This window comes from Astyanax mexicanus, chromosome 9 (assembly GCF_023375975.1).
Source record: "Astyanax mexicanus isolate ESR-SI-001 chromosome 9, AstMex3_surface, whole genome shotgun sequence".
Lineage (NCBI taxonomy): Eukaryota > Metazoa > Chordata > Actinopteri > Characiformes > Acestrorhamphidae > Astyanax > Astyanax mexicanus.
This window is the reverse complement of record NC_064416.1, coordinates 14,553,440-14,568,450: the sequence shown is the minus strand read 5'-3', so window position 1 is coordinate 14,568,450 and position 15,011 is coordinate 14,553,440. Positions and strand designations below refer to the sequence as shown.

At 38.3% G+C, this 15,011-nt stretch overlaps 2 protein-coding genes across 3 annotated transcripts; both read right to left on the bottom strand.

Moving 5' to 3' along the window:
- Nucleotides 1–775: 775 nt before the first annotated feature.
- Nucleotides 776–6,991, bottom strand: si:dkey-30c15.17 (cAMP-regulated D2 protein). The gene is made up of 8 exons (XM_007244081.4): nucleotides 5,985–6,991; nucleotides 4,111–4,312; nucleotides 2,837–2,970; nucleotides 2,619–2,746; nucleotides 2,390–2,508; nucleotides 2,159–2,299; nucleotides 1,551–1,723; nucleotides 776–1,309 (listed from the first exon to the last, which is right to left on the bottom strand). The coding sequence occupies exons 1-8, from the start codon at nucleotides 6,699–6,701 to the stop codon at nucleotides 857–859; spliced, it is 2,067 nt and encodes a 688-aa protein (XP_007244143.1). The 5' UTR covers nucleotides 6,702–6,991; the 3' UTR covers nucleotides 776–856.
- A 1,321-nt stretch (nucleotides 6,992–8,312) lies between these two features.
- glipr1b (GLI pathogenesis-related 1b) lies at nucleotides 8,313–14,721 on the bottom strand. Of its 2 annotated transcripts, XM_007244079.4 has the most exons (6): nucleotides 14,437–14,721; nucleotides 11,894–12,142; nucleotides 11,371–11,486; nucleotides 10,759–10,844; nucleotides 10,581–10,607; nucleotides 8,313–9,145 (listed from the first exon to the last, which is right to left on the bottom strand). In XM_007244079.4, exons 1-6 carry the CDS (start codon nucleotides 14,611–14,613, stop codon nucleotides 9,021–9,023), a joined length of 780 nt encoding a protein of 259 aa, XP_007244141.3. In that variant the 5' UTR covers nucleotides 14,614–14,721; the 3' UTR covers nucleotides 8,313–9,020. The 2 variants fall into 2 exon arrangements, with proteins under 2 accessions (XP_007244141.3, XP_007244142.3); XM_007244080.4 differs by lacking the exon at nucleotides 10,581–10,607.
- Between the last annotated feature and the right edge of the window lie 290 nt (nucleotides 14,722–15,011).

Sequence of the window (15,011 nt, the reverse complement as noted above, 5' to 3'; positions counted from 1 at the left end):
GGAAGATGGATGATCACAAGCCATCAAACCAAGCTAAACTGCTTGAATTTTGCCCCATGACTGGCATAGAGTTATCCAAAAGCAGTGTGTATGACTAGTGGAGGAGAACATGCCAAGATGCATTAAAACTGTGATTTAAAACCAGGGTTATTCTACCAAATATTGATTTCTGATCTCTTAAACTTTATGAATCTGAACTTGTTTTCTTTGCATTATTTGAGGTCTGAAAGCTCTGCATCTTTTTTGTTATTTCAGCCATTTCCCATTTACTGCAAATTCTCTAAATGAAAATATTTTTATTTGAAATTTGGGAGAAATGTTGTCTGTAGTTTATAGAATAAAACTACAATGTTCATTTTACTCAAACATAAAACTATAAATAGGAAAATCATAGAAACTGATTCAGAAACTGAAGCAGTCTCTTAATTCTATTAAGAGACTGCTATTTATGGTATTTTTTTATATTTAAATAATATAATATTTATGTATTTTTAAAGGGCTTGTCATTTTTCCATCTGTCCAAATGTCAAACAAATTAAAACAATTATTTTTTTTGATACTTATGTATTTTATTGTGCCATAAGCTCAATGATGTTTATTGGATGTGAAAGCACATCATAAATCTGGCTAGTCGCTCATTCAGTCACTCATTCAGTCACTCATTCAGTCACGTTTAGCGATCATAAAAGTCTTATAAAGCTTTCTTTCTAGCCTGTAAACTCCAAAAGTTTAATGATTAGGTCCAACAGTAGAATAACTTGTTATACTCAACAAATACTGAACAAAAATCTGCTGAGAACAGCTTTAATCTATGAACTCCTGACTGCAACTCAGAAAACATCACGAGTGTATTCTATTAATAAATGTCCAGCTCATCCCAGAAGTCACAGATGTCCTCCCTGTTTCCATGCTGAGGGTGAGACTGCAGAGTGAAATTCAGTATCGGCCAGCTCTCTGCAGACGTGTACCGAGGCCAGACAGGAAGCCGCTGCTGACTGCAGAAAGGAGTTTGCTCAGTGCGGGAGTTTGGGTCTCCAGAGTGAGCGAAAGCGCCCCAATAACACACCATCTGATTGGCCAAGTGAGTCTCCTGAGCTGTGAGTGTGAGGTTTGTCTCTGGGGCAGAGTCAAACAGGAAGGGAAGTTCCGCCCCATGACATGCACGATCGTAACAGAATGTAAGTCCTGACCATATGTTGTGATCAGAAGGGGAGTGGTCAAATACATACATCCAGACAGATCCGCCCAAACTTATCGCAGAGCGAGCTGAGCGTCGAGTTGGACACAGAAACACAAAGTCTGTCACAATCTGAAAGAAAAGAACAGAATAATTGTTTTAGTATTTTAACCCCATTTCAAACCTGTTCAATCCCCGGGACCAGCAGGAATTTAGGGCAGGGGAGTGAATGAACAGCACCCTCTACCCCTAAAGTTGAACAATGGCTGCCCAGTGCCCACCACTCCAGCTGTGTGTGCTGACAGCCCCTAAATCAGTAGTGTTTTATGCTCAGAGCTATGACTGGGTTAAAAGTTCTTAAACTTTATCTCACCTGTGAGAGCATGATGCGTCTGTCCTGGTTGTGGTAGAGAGGCACGTATTTGTAGAGGATGCTGAGAGTGTGTTGTTTGAAGATGGCTGTGGTGTAGACTATGCACTCCAGCACGGACACAGACTCAGTGAAGACTCCATATACGAAGATCACACCTTCTTCAGATGTAGTTCCTACATGGGTGCACATATTCAAGCTTATCAGTGTTATCGCTGATACCTAATACGTACAGAAGATGAATTTTGTAAACCAGAGGATAGTAGTTCCATTTACCAGTAGTGATTTTTTTTTATAATCTGTAATAACAAAGTAATGGGACCTTATGTTAGCATTGCTACCATGCCATTAGCATTGCTAACATGCAGTTCATTTTGTACTTAATTATTTGTATCTATTGTTAACATAGCTAATATAGTAGCAAAAACGATAAAAAAGATACAGGGATTTACTTCACAGATATAATTTGTACATACTCCATACTTTAAATATTGTATCAAATTACTGTATATACAATACTGTATACTTTCATTTTGAACATTCACCTAGATTTACTACTTCATCATACAAAATACCCTTGAAACAATGGATCAGTGTAATGTATTACAGACCTAGTATCACAGGCTTGTAGCTTTGCCAGCGACCCTTTTGGAAGGCTGTTATTGGCTGCTCTTTGAGCAGCTGTCCATCGATGTATGGGCCCCAGGTCTCAAACATCTCCAAGAAGCGGAAGGGGTTGATGATTTTAGAACCTTCGAACAGACATAAAAGATTATAGGACACATGCATCAACAACATAATCGTATATATGGCAAATTCAAAGGAATCCTCCATGATTTTACCTGCTTTAACCTGAGCTTTGAGGATGGTGTGTGAGCTGAGGGAGCGCAGGCATGCCAGGTCAGACGCAGAGCAGTTAGTCAGCTTCACAAAGTCCCTGCCCAGCTTCATGGCATCAAACCTAGGATGTCAGAGTCAATACCACTATCATTAAACTCCATATAGCCATCTGAATTGATGTAACTGAGTAATCAAAGCTGCATATATCCAGTTTTTGTGTGAGTGAATTACCTTGTTTTGAGTGGGATGGAGAATGGCTGACTCTGAACGGCAGCATGTCTGAACAGAGGCTCACTGATCTGCATCATGAGGTGCAAAGAAACGGACTGTGCTCCAGCACTTTCACCAAACAGAGTCACCTACACACACATTAGTACAGTATATTATGTATGAGGTGCAGTTACTCTACCACCACTTGAAAAATACTGGAATGCACACAAGCACCTCACCTTGGCTGGGTCTCCACCAAAGGCAGCAATGTTTTGATGGACCCACTGCAGTGCTGCCTGTTGATCCAGAATTCCATAGTTTCCAACTGCAGAGCTCTGAGGGTCTTTTCCAGTCACAAGGAACCCAAACGCTCCTGTAAAACAACAAAAACGTATTACATAAGCTTACAACTCTAAACAAGTGTATGCTTACATGTATTATACTGTATTACCACATACTCTATATTCCCATTCAAAGGTTTTGATAAACCAGATCATCCAGATCAAACACAGATGTTGATGCATGTGTGAACAGAACTGTTCATATTCCACAATCACCTTTAAGTCTGTTAGTAAAGCATCTAAAATGGTAAAATTAATTAAAAACTATTGGACTAACTTGTATGAAAACTTCCACCTGTTACTTTAGGCTGATATTCAGTGACCTCAATATGTATTTGCACACTTGGATGTATTTAAAAAGGTACTAAATTTGCTGGCCCAAGCCTTAATGATGCTGCAGCAATATGTGGCTGGGTGTCCAACTGATAGAGCACAATTTGTCTCTGTCTTACTTGTTGGGTAGGATGAGTATCACAGGAGGCTTGTTTTGTTTCCATTTTTACAGCACTGTTTTGTTCCCTATTGCATTCTAAGTTTGCAAAGAGAAAGTACACCTCTGTTGTGTCCTTAAAAAAGGCCTCAAACTAAGGCTTTAATTTGTTGAACAGCTTTGGAACCCTTCATAGCCTTTTTGACAGAGTGGATGGGAATAGCAGCCAACCTTCCTTTAGCTTTTTTTTTTAGCTAATGCAACAGAGCTGCAGTTGGTGTTCTGCTCCAAGCATGTACATGTTGTTCAGGGATGTTGTGTTAACTGCAGCTAGATACTGTGAAACGAACATGTGCTAAACTTCAGCCTCATATGACTGGTAGTACCATTTTAATGTGAGCCCTCCCTACTGTGGAGAAATGAAATAAACTGAAGTGAAATGTGGGATAAGATATATGTATTTTAAACAGACTTTGCGTTTCAACTTGTGTGAAACTGTACCCTTAAGGCAGTCTGGTTGGAATTATTCTCCCGGCTTTCTACACACAGAATCTAGCATCAGTTTGAAGTTCTACTCAAAGTTTTCTTCTCTGAGACACACAAGTTCTCAGCCTGTTAAACATTAATGAAGTGGCCAAAACAACTCTGTTGAAGCTTGCCAGTGACTGAACCGTAAAACTCAGAAAAAAAGCACTTTTTGAGCCCACTGTAAATGATGATATGAGTTCATGCTGTTTCTTACCTAAGCGGTACTCCATATTTACTACCAAAGTGTTGCTGTAGTTACTAATGAAGCGTCCATCATACAGAGGTTTAGAGGCAGAGCCAGCAATGAAGTCACCTCCATGGATCCACACCATAACAGGCAGGGCTTTGGTCTTTGGCTTTGATAGGTCCACACTCAGTGGAACAAACACATTCAGATACAAGCAGTCCTCACTTATCTGAATATGAACAAACATAAACAAATCATTACTTCATCTCAAATGGAGCCACTCAGCCAGGGCAAGCTTTTTAAGCAATGTTTTTGTGAACAGACTTAAATAGACTTAAGAAGTTTCTGGATAACACAATGGAAAAAAGATTATGCATAAATTAATCTTAGAATCTATAGAATATCAAAGCTACATAAAAACATGAAAGCATGACTTTTATCTACATGTATCTTTTTGACAGACACTGGAGAGCATTCTAAATAAAACAGTGGTGTATGCATAAGTTTGATCACACTTCTATTTATTTATAAGCTAAATTTAATGTACACGAAACAATGAAACATGATATATAAGCATAGTACATTGTTTCATTTTTAAATATGTCATGTCATTTGATGAAGGCAGCCCAGATTTTTGCATAAACTGTAAGCAAGCCTAATTGGTAATATATGAGCTTCCTTTACTTGTTACTTGTTAACTACATTAGGCTCATAGCCCCAGTGTACAAATAAAGCAGCATTCAACATGCATTAGCCAAGTCACTCACATTAACCCTTGCACCATCTTAAAGGTCAAAATGACTCACAACCACAATGTTTAACAGCAGAAAAATCTCCTAAACAAACTTTTATTCATTTTTAAATTTAATTAATTTTCCTAGAGTGAATCCAACATCAGCTTTACTCATACTGCAGACATGACAGTTTCTGGGTCGTGTTTGACGCTTAGCACGAAGGAAATATACAGAACTGAATACTACACTCTGTAATAATAAAATATAATTATTAAAATCCTCCAGAGGTGTAATTTGTTTGCATTCTTTCGTGAGTCCACCTACAACAGGAAGTTACATCAGCTGGTTCTTCTGAAGATCATCCTCATTTATTTTTCTGTATATTTGATCTTATTGTAACTATGACTGAGAAGGTCATTCCTGTTACATAAAATAATTCTTATATATATATATATATATATATATATATATATATATATATATATATATATATATATATATATTTTTTTTTTTTTTTTTTTTACAAAAACAAGTTTTGAGAAAACCACTAGAATGTGCTCAGTGTCCTCATGCTATTAGCATAGCCACCATTTAGCTATTTTTCATGTTTTGCTAATTCTATGCTAAAAACTCATTCCTTTTACTTTAATTCCTGTTACTCAAAACATAAAAAGTAATATGTACAAGTAACAGGAGTGAGTTTCATTAACAAAAATGAGTGCCATTAACAGAAGTGACATTTTTGTCATAAATATCAATTAAAGTCAACCATTGGTAATCAATGAGAAAATCAAAGGAATTAGTGGACTTGCTTTTCAGAATGAATATTAAATGTAACATGAGTTTTGTAACCATCTTCAGATTAGAAACCTTATAAAAATGAAGTAAAGCTGCCTAAGATTGACCAGTACATGTTTTTTTATAGTTAATAAATTAAGAGTTGAAAAAGGTTTAAAAATAGGTTTAATTTGGAAGAGTTGCAACAAACAAATGGCACACATTTGGTGGAAATGTCCATAAAATGTATGCATGTATGATGGGATTGTAGTTTGTAGTCATTCTGCCAGGGCAAGGACAGTTAACAGGCAAAAGTAATGCTCTGATTAACAATAGGGTACCAATAACGTCATGTGACTGAAAGGAGGAGAGTGGAACATGGACGATTACCTTAGGAGGACACATCTCTGAGAACTCCCCAGCACAAACCTGCATACATGCAGGCCTAGGAAAGGTGGCATCATATGGCTGTGTCCAGGGTGATACAGGCTTAGGGGCAGTCCAGCGTTTCGGGCCTACAGGAGGAGCTGCATACGGGATGCCGTAAAACACATGAGCTTTGTCCAAGGTGAGTCCACGCACTGGGCCAGAATGCGTGAGCACGACAGGGCCCTTATCAGAGTGGCCTATTGGGTCATCAGTAAGCACTGTATTCTTCACAACTCCATTAAACTCAATATTACCTATGCTGTTATGCTTTGGCCCAGCATTGCCATTCTTATTGAAGTTACCAATACAGTTAATTTCATTACATTCATTATCATCAATAGCATTAGGCTGCCTCATGGCAATCTCCATCTTTTCATTCTTAAATTTGGCTTTATCTTCATGCCCATGAAACGGACCAGCTGATTCAGCATCAGCCAAGCGGATGCCCTCAAATATGCCATTGTTTTGAAATATGCCAGAACGTGCAGTCCTCTGAATGTAGCTGAACGTTGTGCTCCTCGCTCCTCCAGTCTGAGGTGTGTAATGCCGCTGAGTATGTGTGAGATGAGTGTGTGCGAGTCGTGAGTCCTCGCCTCCCTCTTGTCCCCCACACACCAAGTCTAGTGTCACCATAGAAACCAGTACGACCAAGGTTACTCCAGCAACCAGCGAGACCATGATGATGATGATCACTCCGCTCCAGCTGATCACACACGCCAAGGTGCCACGGCCCACAGATGAGTTCTACTCCACTCACACTTACACTCCTACGTACCAGGCCCTGGAATCCAGGTCCAGTTAAATGTATTTGTTTAATGTAGAGGCATCATGAAGTCCCCCAAAATCTCTGATCCATAAAGGTCCCCCTGCAACGTCTGGACAGTAGAGAGCAGCTCAGAATTCTGGTCTGGACCTCAGACTGAAAGAGTCAGTGTGGTGGAACTGAACTCTGTCCTGTTGTGTTTCTCGTGACATCAATGAGCTTGCCCCACATGCTCTTACTCTCTTTCACTCACGCACATACACACACTCACACACATATTCAAGTACACAAAGACACTTTTGTGAGACAAATCAGATTAAAATCTGGACGCAGTTGCTGAAACTACTCACTCACACACTACACTACATTCCCACAAGTATCCAAGCAGTAGACTGTAGAGAATCAGAATGAAAGAAACCCAACATGAACAAAGCTTCGATAGGCCCAATCCCATTTCTTATTTTTAACCATACCCCTTGTTTTCAAGTGTCACCCTTCCACTTCGAACTGAGTTACAAGGAGAAGTTGTTTAAAGGCCCACAACAACACCGCTTCATTAGCAGGCTACTAGTGGTGCTGAGTAGGCAACCTTGCCAGGCTGTTGTGATAGCAGAAGAATGTTAAGTTTAGCAACCTTACTAATGGAATTTAGTTAATTTAACCATCAAATCTCTTCAAAATGTGTGTGTGTGTGCGTTAGGAAGTGTTATGGTAAACCACCTTACCAAAACTCTTAGCCTCAACCCTCTATCCCAACAAATATCGGAACAAACTGTATTATAGCTAAGAAGAAGGGAAGAAGAGTAAAATGGAACTGGTCCAAAGTCAACAAACATAATTTTAAATCTCACGTGTGCATGCGCTTTTTTTGCCTTCGCCTCAAAAAATGAGTGTCATATGCCCTGGGAGAACCTTGTTAGATTAAGCTCAAACACCGCCTCCTCCCAGTCTGAACAGTCCTGTTCTGTGTGTCTGTGTAATTATGTCAGATTTTCAAACAGTCCTGCTGTAATCATTAAAAATAATAAGAATACAGAATACAGTCAGGTTGAACAGAGCGGCTCTGAAAGACATTATGTCCCGAACACAAAGGAATGTGATGTCAGTCTGGTATCGCTGGTGCTATGAAAATGCTGGATTGTTGAGTGATTGCTCAGAAGTACTAACAGGCAGCTTTTTAAGATCGTGACTCATCTGCCTTCACGCTGTTCACACTGCTGTGCCTACAGAGCGCTATACGTACAACCATCGCCATGGAGACTGCAAAATCAAGGGGATGCACAGAAGTAATTAATTAATTTCTGCCACAGTGATTCACAGGTCACAGAAAATATGGCATGAAGGCGGCAGACCCTAAGATTTTTGGTACCAGATTAATGGTAACAGTGTCCTGGCACTGCCATCCCTGCAATGTCTAATATATTCATTCTAAAAACAGAGCAGCCTGGTGGGTTTGCTGGATGTACAGTAATTGTTCTCTACATTTTGACAGTATTATAAATGAACAACATGAACAAAACACAACATTATTTCACACAGTAATTTATTTACATAAACCTGCATTCTCAGTGCATTTACACATTCTCACCAGAGAGGTCTCCAAATCCTCAAATCTTAAAGATTGTTGCTTTAAATCAGTAAGAACAAAGTCTTGAAGGATAATATTCAATGAATTCCAGATAGGGGTGTAAGAAAATATTGATATATCAATATATATTCGATAAGAAGTACATTTTACTCAAATGTTATGAATATATGGAATATACGTTGTTATGAAAATGTTATGTTGTTTTTTATACTATGAGTTTTCCTAAAAAGTTTAAAAAACACAATATATCGTCTTGCTTAGAGTAAAGCATATAACAGTATATTGAATTGCAACCACTGTATCGTGATACGCATGGTATCGCCATGTTTTTGCCAGGTTCAATACACAACTGTAGTACTTGGAGGTAGTAGGTAGAACATTGACAAATGGAGAAATGTACTGATTTCTATTTATTCTGAAACGTGAAATTAGGAAAGTTCAAAAGGTTCATACAGAATTCATATATGACCTATGAATAAGATTTACAAAGCGATGGAGATGCATCAGTCCTTTACAGCAGGGAGGATGCCACACATATGACTCAGCGTAGTGCTATGCCTTCATAACATTCCCTGTTAATTGGCAAGAAGTTCGAAACCGTTGACATAAGGCTGGAACAGCTTGGAATTGGGTTTACTGGGTGAATTCAATGTGTTGCAAAAAGCCAGCACCATCCAATGAGAAGCTGCAGTCCAGTGCTGTTCAGCCAGTGAGGAAGTCTGTGAGCTGATGACTTCGGAATAATGTCCCAACCAGGTGACCAGTCATACCCTGAAGAAAGACAGTGATTAATATAGGCACCAGTAAACATGAACTTAGGTCTCTGGGCTCTTCAAAATAATGGTACTCCAAATGGTTCAAATAGTGATTGAGATATACCATAGAAGACCCACTGTTGGCTCCAACTTGAAAAATAGGGTAATTAGGTAACTTAAAAATGCACTTTATTTCAGGCATGCTGAATGTTTTCAGAAGCCCTGGGTTGCATTTCCCAATAATTATTCATCTTAGCGATTTAATTTAGCTTCTTTAAGAATGACACGTTGGGATTGTTTCCCAAACACACAGTCCCTTCAATAGTTTTTGCTGCTCAGGAAAGGCACTGCCAGTGGAAATCTGAACCATAAATTTACACACATTTTCTCACCATTATACTGTAACACAAAAGTATCATTTCGCAAATAATGATTATAAAGCTAATAAACAATAAGTATTTAATAAAAGGTATGAAGAAAACATGAAATTCACTTAAAATTTCTACCAATCGTATATATAGCCTTTAAACAGGCCCACAAATAACCTTGTTATGTGAGTCCAGAAGCATAGAAAATTGGCAGCGCAAACTGAATTAAAAAAATACACCTTTTTAAAGCTCATGGACGTTCAACAAGTAAAGTGATGAAATAGAAATGGAAGGATTATTAGTGACCTCTACCATTTTCAGGTAGAACTGCATGTAAACCTCAAGTAAATATGTAATTTTAATGAGTTACAAATAGGTATGAATTCTCCTAATTTTACAAACAGGTTTAAGCACTACATACTAAGTTATGATAGGGTTTTGAGAAACACTACTTATTTTAAGTATGTTTTCAAGTATGAGGTTACAAAGTATTTTGTATTTTGAGTATCCCAAATCATTCCCCACATTTCGGGAAACCCACCCATGACCCACATATTTTTATAGTATAGACCTGTATAGTTATATATAGATGTCCCATCAGTAAAAAACTGATAAATAGATAAATGATCCTAACATCATGTGCCGTGAAGCTGTAAAAGCAACTTCACACTTACAAATCTATATTACAAATAGTTCTGGAGTTATGAAACCAATGGTGATTCTTCTACAGCATCAGTCATGTTACCATTGGGAGCACCTTTATTTTTAGGACTGTAATGTAGCTACATTGAAAACAATGAAACACTAAGCTATTTTTAGGTTACAAAAAATGAATGGCAGCCAAAACCCACCAGCAGGTTCTGACTATTTAAGCAGGAGTCTGAAGAATGTATTTTTTGTCAGAAGCAGAAGAAAGCTGGAATGTTGTAAGAGGTCAATATGAATAATAATAAATAAACAAACAATTAGACATTATGAAAGAGAATAAAGATAGAAATGCAGGGGTTATGAGAGTTCTGTGAATGGTAGGAGAGCTGTGTCACTATTAGTTCATTGGTGTCTGAGTCAGTAGGCTATACATACTTTTAGGCTCGTCACGAGTTGGATCGGCTGTTGAAAAAATGTGTATGCATGTATATAAATAAAACATACTGAACAAGTGACAGGATCTATAGAATGCTGTTCGTTCTTCACTGATTGCTGCTAAATATATATGATAGTGTATATAGAAAATATAGAAATATATTGAAAATAGTCTTACTGCAGAGTTTATCCTGGCATTTCTCTTTACCACAGCTGCTGCAGGCCAGGCCCACTATATATGGAGGGAATCCAAACATGTTTCCACTAAAGCAGAACAGATATATAATGTTAGCACTATCCGAACAATAGTATAAGCCATATGTCTCTAGGGGCACTGACTAATAAACAAAAATAATTCTCAATAACTCTATGGCTCAATAACAGCTGTTTGAGACTTCCACAGAGACAAAAGGAGCAAATGTCAATTTAGCTTGTTGTCTTTTGTGCCAGAACCTTGTAAGACAGCTAAGATTTACAATAAAAAAAAGATGAGCCAACTGGAAATACATACAACATAAATAAAAACAGCTCACTAGGACTCCCACATCACTTGTAATGACAAGCACGAGGACAAGCACAAGCTTTCTCCAATACATGCAAATTGAGACTCTTTTCAAATTGATGCCAATACAGCATCACCAGGCAGACAAAGCATTCAAAGGAGCATGGCCAATTGTGCTCTCTTGAGCTCCAGCTGTTCATCAAGATTTAAATGACAAAAAAACTTTTTAATTTTAATGATTTAATTTTATTCAACACAATTAGAACAAAAAAAATGAGTGGTACTTACGCATCACCATAGTCACATACAAAAATTGTTGACTGTGGATGAGTGGAGAAGTTGTCGATTCCACCGGAACAAACATGGACAGCACAGCCAAGCTTGTAGCTTGTTGCCCACATTAGCTGAAACACACAAATCACATTTAGAGCAGTGAGAAATGCTGAAATCAAGCACAATGACAACACAAACCAGTGTATTGTAAATGTATATGAATTTATGTATCGGTAGCTTGATTTTTGCTTTACTGTGTAGTAGTTTGGATCATGCAATCAGTATATGCTAATATAGGAGGAGTCTGTTAGAGAGGATGGAAAACTCAAGGAACTCAAAGAACTTTGTATTGGGGTTTGGGTGGCTTCTGCTTGTAGTAGGAGGCCAGCCCCTGTCTGATAAAGAGAGCCAGGAATGCGAGATATCACAGGGAAAGGGAAGTGACAGAGTGGTAGAGGTTTGGAAAGATAAAAGCTTTTATCTTCTCCTGTAAAGTTTGTAGATTTTGGAAATAAGAGGTTTTTGCGCGGGTACAAACCTGTGTGTAATGGCCGCAGACTCTAGCGCAGCTGCGGTTTCTGTGAGTGTAGTCGGCACCCTCTTGGTTCCAGGTTTGGATTGCTGACTCTACTGTGAATGCTGAGTATGGAGAACCCAACCAGATGTTCTCCCCCACCCTCCGGAAGTCAGGGTGAGCCTGGCCCATGTGTTGGAGAATGGGATTATGAGAGGCCTTGCAGTGTCTGGCCCAAGAGCGGGCACCTTTCGCCAGAGCATCATCCCAGGTCTGCGTGGAGACACATACAAACCAAGACATAATGGTCAAACTAATGTCAATTAACTCACAATTATGTCACACATGGTTTGGTAAGGGCTAGAATGATACTACTGCACTATGGGACTCTGGTGGAGCTGCATGAAAGTCATGCTTGTGCAAAGTGCAGTAATATCACTGTCCATGAGGGGACAGTTGTATTTAAGGCAGTGGTGTAAAAGTGAATTACACTACCAAACTATAGAAAGTGCCCAGGAGCAAAAAATACAAATGATCACAAAATGCTGCTATAAATAGAATTAAATTCCAATTTGTACAGCTTATCTGTAATATGCCAGATAAAGTAATAATTTTAGAAGTTCAGTGATAAACAATGGAAGAAATACATCTACCGGTAAATATTAAAAAATTAACAATATAGACAAAAGTATTGAAACACATGCTCATCATTGTTTTCATTAAAATCAAGTGTATTAAAAAGACTCCCCAAAAGTACTGGAAGGGGCACCTTCATTCCAGAGAACACAGTTCCAATGCTCCACAGCTCAATACTGCAGAATTTATAACCTTCTAGTCTGGGCCTGACTTTAAGCATGGTGCCACTATTTTCATGTCTATCTGCTCTATTGGGAAAACTTCTCTACAGGGATTAGAGGCACTAATACTATGTATGTGACAATTGTTCTTGACATTGTGTCAATTTTTACAACATTTAGATTGATTAGATATGGTGGGATATGTATTGCCTATCAATATTGATCCACTCATCTATCCAGACGAAATCTGATCCCCTGCCTCTTAGAACTCACTTCAGCCTGTACCCAGCATTCAGAACTCTGAGAACCGTCTGGGCAATTTACTGCCATTTACTCTAATTGTTTTATGATATGATATCTTAAAGTTTATTTCCTGCCATTTACTCGTAAGTCAATAGACTAAATCAAAGCTAAACAATCCCATTCCACAACTCTGTCCAAAACTTTCAGCCATATAATCATGAGCTGCATTATTTTTTTCAGCTGTACTACACACAGCTATTAGGTGGGCTACAGTTAAATTTATGTTGAATAAAGCAATATCAGTCTTTTGAGTAGAGGAAACCTCTCCCTCTAAATCCAGACAAGATAAGGACCTTTTAAGTTACAATAGGATACAATAGAAACTTTCCACTTCCCTTTACTGGAGGACAACACCCTTCTTTTAAAATCTGTCCACATTACCCTGACTCCTCTACAGGGTCATTGAATTTAATAATAACTTGTTGGCACACTGGCACAAAGGAAATGAGCAGGCCCTGGCAAAGTTCTGCACATCTACAATCTGATATAATGGTTGCTGTCAAATGTAAGACATACATTTAAGTTGTATATCAACATATACATCCACACACACACAGTTTAGACCCCTGTCAACATTAAAATAAACGTTTATTATCATCTTACATACTATAATTGAATTCATACAAAAGCAATAAAACCAATCATACAAAAAGTAGTGGTTACTTGTGAGATTTTAATAATATTTGTAGTTATCCTCCCAACATCACGCATGTGTCCAACTGACATATATATAATTGCTTTTTTTTTAGAAACATCGACATTGGCAGATTTGACCCATATAAAAGGACCAATCAATGTTGATTTTATTGATTTAAGCAAAATGTAGGTTATTTTTATTAGTTCTAAAGTTACACAAGGGTGTCTAGTCTCTCAGTAAGTTATACATGTGTATATCAGCAAATATATACTGTACATTATTAATTATGATATACCTGCTTTCTTGCACTGTCTGTATGGCTGACATCAGTCATCTTCTTAATATGAACAGCAACTGGTGTACATAGTTGTTTTATTGAGTTTATCTGCACTACCTTTATTATACACATACTAAAAAACTCTACTGAGATCAGTAAATTATCTATTTATCTACATGTTTAGTATCGGATAGCGGCATCAGCCAAGAATTCACACATCGGTGCATCTCAAATATATACTATTTATTTGAGTAGATGTTTTTTTAGGAAATATATGGCCAGTTCTCTATGATATATGAGCATATATGGCAATATATCATATTGCTGTAGATATGCTGAATGACCAATACATGAACATTGCAGTGCATTTATGGACATATAAGTAAACATGAGCAACATGAGTTTAGCTGATCCTACGTCAGTAAGTAGCTGCACGAGCAAAGTATACAGTTCTAATCAGCAGATCTAGCTATAGTTTCTATCTGTGTAAAACATTAGAACATGCACTGACACACTGCAGCCCCCCTCCACAGATACACTGGTAAACACTCACCATCAGGCGCATGTTGGCTGCATGTGGCGAGGCGCGCGAGCGGTGCGCGTTGTGTGCCTGGACGCATCTGCGGATGAAGTCCGGCTCCGTGATGTCCGGCAGCACGAGCGCGAGGACCCATCGCGGACCCGAGAACAGAACCGTGAGCCACAGCACGAGCGGGCGGAGCAGGTCCATGGCACTGGTGTGTGTGTGTGAGTGTGAGTGAGTGAGTGAGTGCTGGCTGGTGAGTGTGATGCGCTCACTGCACACTGATGGAGAGGTGATGATGAGAAACAAACCCACCCACTACATCACGATCAAGCGGGAAATCTGGACCCCCCCCTCCCCTCACACACACACACACACACACACACACACACACACACACACACACACACACACACACTAAATATATAAGAAATGTGTCTCTAATGTACGATTAAATAATTAATAATAGCAATCAAAATAAAATAAAATAAAATAATATCATCACAACAATATCATCACAATAATAATATTATCACAACAACACAATGTAAATTAAATAAATGATAATAACAATACACAGTGCGTATTTAGTTAATTTTAGTATA

Bases quoted from the DNA above. Each gene is read 5' to 3' on its own strand.
- si:dkey-30c15.17 (XM_007244081.4), bottom strand. From the start codon at position 6,701: ATGGTCTCGCTGGTTGCTGGAGTAACCTTGGTCGTACTGGTTTCTATG. The intron at 2,971-4,110 runs GTAAGAAACAGC...GTTGTTTTACAG, and splicing joins AAATATGGAGTACCGCTTAG to GAGCGTTTGGGTTCCTTGTG. The intron at 2,509-2,618 runs GTAATTCACTCA...CTGACATCCTAG, and splicing joins TCCATCCCACTCAAAACAAG to GTTTGATGCCATGAAGCTGG.
- glipr1b (XM_007244079.4), bottom strand. From the start codon at position 14,613: ATGGACCTGCTCCGCCCGCTCGTGCTGTGGCTCACGGTTCTGTTCTCG. The intron at 12,143-14,436 runs GTGAGTGTTTAC...GTCTCCACGCAG, and splicing joins CAGCCAACATGCGCCTGATG to ACCTGGGATGATGCTCTGGC. The intron at 9,146-10,580 runs GTATGTATAGCC...GTCTTTCTTCAG, and splicing joins AACTCGTGACGAGCCTAAAA to GGTATGACTGGTCACCTGGT.